Source organism: Corapipo altera, unplaced genomic scaffold (assembly GCF_003945725.1).
Source record: "Corapipo altera isolate COAL_440 unplaced genomic scaffold, ASM394572v1 54, whole genome shotgun sequence".
NCBI classification, from domain to species: domain Eukaryota; kingdom Metazoa; phylum Chordata; class Aves; order Passeriformes; family Pipridae; genus Corapipo; species Corapipo altera.
In genome coordinates, this window is record NW_020884902.1 from 8,590,586 (window position 1) to 8,599,865 (window position 9,280).

A 9,280-nucleotide genomic window follows, 5' to 3' on the forward strand; every position below is an offset into this window, starting at 1 on the left:
CCATGGCGAAAACAAAAAGGCGAGATAAATATGTCTGCTGAGGCTCTCTGCTTCAGAGGAGCAATCTGGGGTCATCCAGCAGATCCTAGCCCCGTTGTCATGGCAGACACAGAGGAGTTGTTGAGGGCACAGAGGTGCTGAGAGCTCCTGGCCTTGAGGGAATGAATATTTTGATGCATATGGTATGTGTGGTGAGAAGTCCACCAGCCTGACTGAAGATCCCCTTGGATGACAGAAATGTAGGGTGTGATGGGAAAGGATGACATGTAGTCCCTCACATTTATGTAGGATGAAGTACACTGGGCAGGTGGCTCTTTTAACCTGTTCTTCAAAGCTAGGAAAGAAAGAGAATCAATGCCTCTAAGTTGCTTCTACAGCTCACTGTGGCTTCACTTAGAAATATATCCCTAAGAGAAGAGAAATTATTTGTGTTCTGTATCAAGTGTAATCCTTTGTGCAATAAGTAAAAGGCATGGATAAAAGGAAGCTCACTAGAGGATCCCTTTGGTGGAAAGGTACCTCTGGGGTTCTCCAGTCCAACCTCCTGCTCAAAGACAGGAGTCAACCAGGTTGCTCAGGGCTTGACCTCCACGACCTCCCTGGGCAGGCTGTCCCGCTGCCTGGCAGCCCTCAATGGGAGGACATTCCTCTCACACCCACTCTGAACCTCTCTGGTTTCAACACATTCCCATTGCTCTTCATCCTGCACCAGCGTGAAAAGCCTGGCTCTGCTTCCTGATCTCTGATTCAAATGGGGCTGTACCTTTTTGGGTCACAACAGCCCAGGTTTGGGGCAGAGAGGCTGGAAAGCTGGGAAAGGCTGGACACAAGCCCAGGTGTACCCAGGTGGGCAGGAGACCAAGGGGCTGGAGCATGTGCAGGGAAGGAAACGGAGCTGGGAAGAGGTTGGAGCAGCAGGAGCAGCTGGGGGGGCTCAGCCTGGAGAAAAGGAGGCTCAGGGGGGACCTTCTGGCTCTGCAACTCCCTGACAGGAGGGGGGAGCCGGGGGGGTCGGGCTCTGCTCCCAGGGAACAAGGGACAGGACAAGGGGAAACGGCCTCAGGCTGTGCCAGAGGAGGTTTAGACTGGAAATAAGGGAAGATTCCTTCCTGGAAAGGGTTGTCCAGCCCTGGCACAGCTGCCCACGGCAGCGATGGAGTCCCCATCCCTGGGGGGATTTAAAAGCCATGTGGATGTGGCACCTGGGGAAATGGGATAGCGGTGGCCTTGGCAGTGCTGGGGGAACGGTTGGACTCAATGACCTTGGAGGGCTTTTCCCACCCCAACTATTCCATCATTCCGTGTTTTTCCGGGTTCAACATTCCGGGTCCCCCGGCGAGTCTCAGCCCGCCCAGGTCTCCCGGGGGAACTACAACCCCCATGAGACCCCGCGCCCACCCTTCCCGCCCTACAGCGGGGCCGGAAGCGGAAGTGCTGTGGCGGCCACGTGTGCGGCCATGGCGGACGGGCTGGAGCCGGACCTGGCGGCGCTGCGGGGGGAGCTGAGCGGCCCTGCCGCGCTCTCTGTGCTCATCGCGCTCATCGCCGTCGCCATCACCTTCCGTGAGTTGCGGGAACCCTCTCTCCCCCCGCCCCAGGGCCTGCCACGCTCGCTGAGGGGGCGCCGGTGCCGGCGGACGCGGGCTCGGGCGTCCCCTTCTCATCCTCCTCCTGCGCCTCCTCTCTCCCGCAGTGATCTGGCGGTTCGTGCAGGGCAGGAGGAGCAGCAGGAAGGCCGTGCTGCTGCTGGGCCTCTGCGACGCGGGGAAGACGCTGCTCTTCGCGCGGGTGAGCGGGGAGGGGGTGCCCGGCTCCGGCATCTCTCGTACAGAGGGGAAGGCGCTCTCTTTAGATCGGGTTTTATTCTCTTACTGAGACCTTTAAAAAGGTGATTTTAGAGATGTAAAGAGGGATGGAGACCGGGTTTTGTCTACCAAGGAGTGTTAAAAGAAATGGTGTTTTGTTTCGAATTTGTCACAGCAAAAGGTTTTTGGGTACTTGAACTCATCCAGGTCTGCAGCTTCCCCCCGAGGGGCAGCTCCGATCTCTGCTCGGTGTAAACGGGGACAGGACCCGAGGAAAGAGCTGGAGCTGTGTCGGGGTGGTTTAGGTTGGGTATAAGGGAAAGACTCTTCCCCCAGAGGGTGGCTGGGCACTGAACAGGCTCCCCAGGACAGTGGTCATGGCCCCAAGGCTGACAGAGCTCAAGGACAACACTCTCAGGAACATGGTGGGATTGTTGGAGTGTCTGTTCAGGGCCAGGAGTTGTACTGGATGATCTCTGTGGGTCCCTTGCAGCTCAGAACATTCTGAAAAGTCTGAAAATGCAAGGAGCACAGTTTTTAATTAATTGGGGGAAATGACCCTTGCAGTAATTTCCTGCATGTAAACTGAGATCGGGTCTCTGGAGCCCTTTACCCTTCACAGACCATCCCAGTTTCTGAGCAGATTAAAGGTGATGCCAGTGATTCAAAGCCTGGACACTGCTTGGAGTGTTTTTTAAGCCTCTCAGGCTCCTTTTTGTGAGAACTGCCTGTTCCCCACAGCTGCTGTCGGGCAGATACCGGGACACCCAGACCTCGATCACCGACAGCTCGGCCACATACCGGGTCAGCCGGGACAAGGTGAGTGCACAGTGAGGCTGGAATTGTCTGGGGCTGCTCCTGCCTTCTCCTGCTCCCTGTGCCAAACCTGGGTTGATCTTTTTCTGCTGCTCAGTCCCCAATTTGCCCCGGGTGCAGGACAGGATTTTTCCAGGCAGTGCACGTGAAGAAAGTAGGGAAATGCTGGGATTTAGGGCAGGTTCTTTTTACTTTACTCCTCAAACGGTGAAATCTTTCTGGTTGAACACCACAGCTGGTGGGGCAGCATGAGGGAGATTTTTGAGGGGCATTGTTCAGTCATGGTTGCCTTATTTTCTTGGTAGTAATTTCTGGTTCTCTGACAAAAACTTGAAATTAAAAGCTTTATCAGTCTTAAGCAGAGTCTCCAGCTGCACTTTATGTGGTCTCAGAAAGGATTTTGTTGCTTTTAGGTCCTAGACTGCCACAGACCTGGTTGTTTTCAGCTTACGGCAATTCTTTCATTCTGGAAAAGTCTCTCTTGCTGGGTGCACCTTAACTGCTGGGAAATCGTGAAAGTAGGGGGTGTTTGTGTGACTTCTTGTCAATCTTCACTAAGAGTGGTGATAATGAGGTTAAAAACTTGGTAAAGGGCGCTTTTTTTTTCATTTTTGTGTCTCTAAGATTGAGCAGACAAGCATTTGGAGGGGGAGAGGTAGTGGAATGCTGCAAGGCATTTCTTTTTTTTTTAAAATGATAGACAAGGTTTCCATTAAAATCCAGGAGCAGTGGGCAGGAAGGTCTCCTGTAGTGTTCCCTCCACTCTGGAGAACAAGGAGCCTTATCTGGAGAGCAGTGACGTGGACCTAGCTAGGCCATTCCTTCTCTTTCATGCCCTGGCTTTGGCTGTCAGGCTGTGGGAAGGGAAACATTTGCAGCTTTCAGGTGAAAAAAAAAAGTCCCTTGCAAAGGCACTTCTGTGTTATTCCCAGCGAAGTTTGGTGTACTTAGGGAGACCTGCAGTGTGGGAGTAGGTAACTTGGTTCAGAGGGTTTATATTCTATATTTGCAGGACACAAATCCAGGTTTTCCCCAGTCCGTGATCACAGGCACCCCCAGATCAGATGGGGGTAACACCTTGTTTCTGTTCCCAGGGCACCAATGTGACCTTGATCGACCTTCCAGGCCATGAGAGTTTGAGGCTCCAGTTCTTGGAGAGGTTCAAGGCTGCAGCCAGGTAACGGGGAGGAGATTGGCAGGGCACCAGGGGGCAGGGGATGTTTTGGAAAGGGATAAACCAAGTGCTGGTGCTGGGAATGCTGTGAGCTGTGCTGGTGGTGCCCTGACAGTCAGAGCTCTGCTGTGGGGTAATGGAGGGTAGTTTTTGCTTTGCTTTTATGGAATATATTGAGTTGGGAGGGCCTCACAAGGATCGAGTCCAACTCCTGACCCTGCACAGGACAATCCCAAAAATCACACCATGAATTCCTTACTTTGCTGTGCTTGTAGTGCGCCAGCTGCAGTGGGGAGGGTTGGGGGATGTGGAATATCCCTGGGGCAGAGAAGGAAGGAATTCCTGCTGGGGCTGGACATGGGGTGTTTCAGCCAGGAAATGCTGCTGCCCTACACTTGGGTTGGACAAGATCAGACACGGAAACAAATATATCAGCCCAGGCTGGAATTCTTGCAGGGGAAGATGGATACAGAGCTGCAGCCCCAGCACATTTCTTCCCTCTCTCCCCAGAGCCATTGTGTTTGTGGTGGACAGTGTGGCCTTCCAGCGGGAGGTGAAGGACGTGGCAGAGTTCCTGTACCAGGTCCTGGTCGATGGCACCGTCCTCAAGAACGCGCCCGCGCTGCTCATCGCCTGCAACAAGCAAGGTGCCCTGGCCTGGGCCTGGCATCCAGCCCCACAGGGAATGGGATTCATGCCATGGGTGCTGAACTCTGTAGGAGCTGGGATTTCAGCGAAGTGAAGGCTGGAATTTAGATTTAAACTCAGACTACTCAGCAGGAGCGTTTTTAGCATCACTTGAGAGACCTACAGCTCTTCGTGTGGGCTTAAGTAAGGCAGGTGCTTTCTGCTTGAGCAGAGCTGTTCCTCAGTCTCCAGGCAGCAGGAAATAGGATCAGCTTGAGCATAATGAACTATTCCTACACTCTCAGCAGCTTCAATGTTGAAACCAGTCATTTAGCTGCCAAGAGTTGTTTGGACTAGCAGGAACACCCAGTTACTGAAAAGGACTCGATTTTCAGATCCGCACAGTTTTTACAGTGGAAGTGTGGATCCCCCTGTAACAATCTGAAGTTTTTGGGCAGCATCAGGTCTGGGTTTTGTAGCTGTTTTGTGCACTAATTCAGGAGCTGCCTGAGGCCTTCGTGGCTCCACATGCCCTGCGTGAAAGGCGCTGTGTGGAGCTCTGTAGTGCCAGGACAGGTGGGAGTGCTGAGGCATCAAACCCCGTCCTCTGAAGCAGCTCCCTGCCCAGCAAGAAGGAATTAAATCCCTGTGTTGTATCAGGCTGTTTTGTTGTTCCCATTGTCTGCGATCCCAAAGCTCCAACATCCCTTATCCCACACAGGCACAGCTGTCCTTGTCCCGATAGCTCTGGTGACTGCACAGCATGAGCTGGCCTTGCTTTAGGAGGGGGAGCCAGCATTCTGAATTCTGACAGAAAGCCAAAGAGCTGATTTCCTTTTCTTTTCTCTCTCTAGATGTCACAATGGCAAAATCAGCAAAACTTATTCAACAGCAGCTGGAGAAAGAGCTGTAAGTATGGAATGGGATCTCAATCCCTCTGAGCTTCTCCTCTTGTCTTTTCTCTTACCTCAGTGCTTGGTGAGCTCCCTTGAGCCATGTCTGAGTTCAGGTGGCAAAAAAGCAGTCTCTTTTGTCTGGGGGCTCAGCAGTGCTGGGTTTACAGTTGGGCTCGATGATCTTAGAGGGCTTTTCCAACCTGAATGATTCCGTGATCCAATAACCCCTTTGGCCAGCAGATGGCAGCAGGGATATTTGTGCTGGTTTCCCTCCCAGGCTGAATATCCAACCTTCCTGTTTTTAAGGCAGGAATTAGTTGCCACATATTCACGTTCTGCAGGGAAATAAGCATTGCTTGGTTCTGGTGTTGAGCATTTTCCAGTTGCCTGTGTGCAGATGTTGGGTTTCTAGGCAGGTCACATGTGCCCTGTTACCACTGTTATTCCTGCAGGCTGGCAGGTTGCTGCCATCCTTCCCTGGCAGCTGCCATACTCAGATGTCTATGAGTGGAGAACACAAGGAAGTGTCTGCTCACTTATTCCTGAACTCTGGGTGTGTTATTTCCCTTTGCCCCTTTAATTTAGCTCCATTCTGTGAATAAGGAATATATGGGAGCAGTGGGGGCACTCGATCCCCCTCTCAATCCCCAGATTGGCACACCCAGGCGCTGTGTCAGGGATCCTGCTCATCCCTGATGCCATGGGTGCCTCTCCCTTCCCAGTTAACCTGTTAAACTGGCACAGACCCTGAGGACTGTAGGCTAAATCTTGTGTAATTCCTGTGATCAGTGGGGAAATTGAGCTGAGGACATCATCACCTGACTCGTGCTGCTGTTTATTGCAAAACCAAACCTGCTCAAGCACCTCTCCTTGAGTGCCCTCCTGCCTGTCTTGCTCTCTTGAGCCTCTGCACTTGTGACTTCCAGTAGTGGCCAAAGCTCCTGCCTGTGCCTCCCAGGGCAGAGCCCTGGGCCTTCTGTCCTTGGTGTGGCTGCATCCTGCTGGCAGAGCTGCATCCCAAGCATCTCAGCAGCCACAGTATTCCCCTGGTTCCCAGTTCCTGACCCTCTCCCCTCTCTCTCTGCAGCAATACCTTACGGGTGACCCGCTCTGCAGCCCCCACCAGCCTGGACAGCTCAGGGGGTCCTGCCCAGCTGGGCAAGAAGGGCAAGGACTTCGACTTCTCCCAGCTGCCTATGAAGGTGGAATTCGTGGAGTGCAGTGCTCGGGGCAGCAAGGGGGAGGAGGGAGATGCTGACTTGGAGGGCCTGGAGAAATGGCTGGTGAAGGTCGCCTGAACAGGGAAGGGCGGGGCTTGGGGGGCAGGACACTTGGGGGCTGAAGAGAAGAAGATAGTCTGGAGCACTTAAATCTCATCTGGCTGTAGAAAGAGGAACCTGAAGCTGGAATTGAGGACTATGGTGTCTTCCTCTGCTGCTCATGGGCTTGGGAGTGACATGACAATTGCTGATGTGATTTCCTCTCTCTCTTCACACTGCAGTGTTTTTATCCTCTCCCCTCTTTGTCCTCCTCTGGGAAGCTGACCCTCTGGACTTCTGTTTCTCCTTAATCTTTAGGCTTTTCATTTGGTAGTTGCCAAGCAAATTAGGAAGGAGTGTGCTAGGTGGGTTTTAGAGACTGAAATCTGTGCTTTCTTCTGCCTTGATTTAGCATTGCAACCCCGCTGCCTCTCAGAGCCACTGATCACCTCCTGGCTGGGGCTGCTGTCCCCAGCCTCCCACTGCTGATGCACAGGCTCCCTCAGTTGGGCAAGCATTGAGGAGAGTATAAAAGGCTGTTTTCCTCTTTGTCTCTACCTTTCCATTCTTCCAAACTGGTGCAGCCCCATTTCTGTGGGGCTGGAGGGGTCTGTGGAGTGCCCAAACCAGGCTGGCTGCTCTGCTTTAGTCCCTGTGCCCATGTCCTTGGTGATTTCCTCTCTTGGTCAGCTCTTGGGAGTTGTTCTTTAGCTGAGGGCTGTGTCTTGAAACTGTGGGGTGAGCATGATTTTAGATCCATAACCTGCATCCTGTGTAAGCTCTGCCCACGTCAGGCATTTGTCCTGCAGTCCCCTGCTGCCTCCTGCTCCAATGGCTGCAGGAAGGTCTTATTTGATGTGTAATTAATCACCAGTTGTGGCAAAGTGAGAGGGAAAATCAAGGACCTGCCAGCACATGGGTGTGCTTCCTCCTCCTGAGGAAGGTACTTAAGGAAGAGGGGAAAGAAATGGGAGATTTTCCCAGGTTGTGTTTCATTGCACATTGCAGTGTCCTACTGCAGGAATATTTTTCCCTTTTTTTTTTGTGGCTTTCTCTTGTTTTAGAGTTGAGGGAGTGGCTGGCTCCTGGCAGACTCTTTTTGTCCTTTGGAGACCCCTCCTCTCCAGTTTGGTGCTTCCTCCATCGCTCAGCTCATCTGTTGTGTTCTTTTCTTTGGGGCTTTCCCTGTTTCCCTGTAGCATTACCAAGTGTTGGGAAGAGCAGGAACAGCCTTCCCAAAGCCCTGTGCCCATAACAAAGCTGATCCTTGTATTTCTAGTCTCAGGAACCCAGTAGCTCTTCCACTATCCATACAGGAGGTGGGGAGGGTTATATTTACCAAGGATATTATATTCTTCTATTTCCTGCAGCCAGAGTCTTGTCAGAACATGTTTGTCATGCTTTGAGCTCCTTTAGCTGAAGATCCAAGGCTGCCTGCTTCAAATCCATGGTGCCCATGGTTTTGGGCAAAAAATTGCTGGGTTTTTGGGTGGTTGTTCTTGTGAAGATGCATCTCCTTGAAAAGTAGAGGCCAAGCACCAGCCTCTGTGCAAGGGGGATGGAAAGGTACCAATGAGACCACGGTTGGTTTTAAGTTATTATTTTTAAAAGTATTCCTGAAATAAATTTTTTTTTTTGCTTAAGGTTTGTTCTCAAGTCTTGCTTTAGTCTGTGTATTTGCCTTGGCCCTTCTCGGTGGTGTCAGATCCAATTGGATGGGGCTCTGCTCCTGCTCAGCATGTTTGGGATCAACCTTCCTCCTCCGTGGCCAGGTCTGTGTTGTCAAAAAGCATCCTCTTCTGCACACACAGGGCTTTGGGGTTGGGTGTTTCTGGGTGTGTGTATGCACCTTAGTCTGAATGTTAGAGAATTGGGAAATTCATTGATAAATTGACAATCACATAGCAAAAAAATGACTGAAAAACTTTAAAGGGAGACTCTTTGCTGACACGCACGGGGAAAAGCCCAGCCAGCTGCAGGGCGTGGTGGTTTAGGTGACAGAGCACCACTGCTGTGCCATGGAGGTGACTGTGGCACCCCATGGCTTCACAGCTGGGTGAGATGGCTCAACTTTCCCTGCAGGGCTGTGTGGCTGAGCTGGAGCTGCTCCCAGAACTGCCCATGCTGGAGCTGTTGCAGAGCTCCCTGTGTTCTTTGGGCCTCACTCCATGACCTGCCTGTCAAATATTCGGGGCTGTTTTTCCCCAGAGGCTGAAGGAGAGGGAGAAGGGCAGAACTGGAAACTCTTGAGTGTTGTGTTCTTGGAGTTTTTTTCCCCTCAGTCAGCTTTGTGCTTTGTTCTTTGCTCTTCTGCCCTTGTTCCTAGTCAGTGGCTTTGTGCTGGCCGGACATGGTGCTCCTCAGCCACTGCAGCTTGGCAGTGGTGTGTTGGGATGGCTTTGGCAGGACAGTGGGATAAACTCAGTCCCTTCTGCTCCAACTGTGTTCACACGTCTGCAGGGATTGAGGCTCTCACTGTGTTCTAAAGCTCTTTTGGTCAATGTTTTTTGCTATGGGTTGTGCTCCAGATTGTCCCCCTGGAAAAGGTAGATATTTTTGGAGGAGATCGATGAGCACAGTGAGATCTGGGATAGCAGAAACCAACTGACAGTGGAGGAGAGGTTGCTGAAAGGCAAAGAAAAGCAAAAATAATAATGCCTGGACATCATCCTGATGATGATGTTTTCCAAGGGTGTTTAGGGA

At 51.9% G+C, this 9,280-nt stretch overlaps 1 protein-coding gene across 1 annotated transcript; it reads left to right on the plus strand.

Moving 5' to 3' along the window:
• Positions 1–1,437: 1,437 nt before the first annotated feature.
• Positions 1,438–8,220, plus strand: SRPRB (SRP receptor subunit beta). The gene is made up of 8 exons (XM_027650528.1): positions 1,438–1,563; positions 1,694–1,788; positions 2,547–2,624; positions 3,716–3,798; positions 4,306–4,442; positions 5,277–5,331; positions 6,406–6,739; positions 7,548–8,220. The coding sequence occupies exons 1-7, from the start codon at positions 1,458–1,460 to the stop codon at positions 6,614–6,616; spliced, it is 765 nt and encodes a 254-aa protein (XP_027506329.1). The 5' UTR covers positions 1,438–1,457; the 3' UTR covers positions 6,617–6,739; positions 7,548–8,220.
• The last annotated feature ends 1,060 nt before the right edge of the window (positions 8,221–9,280 follow it).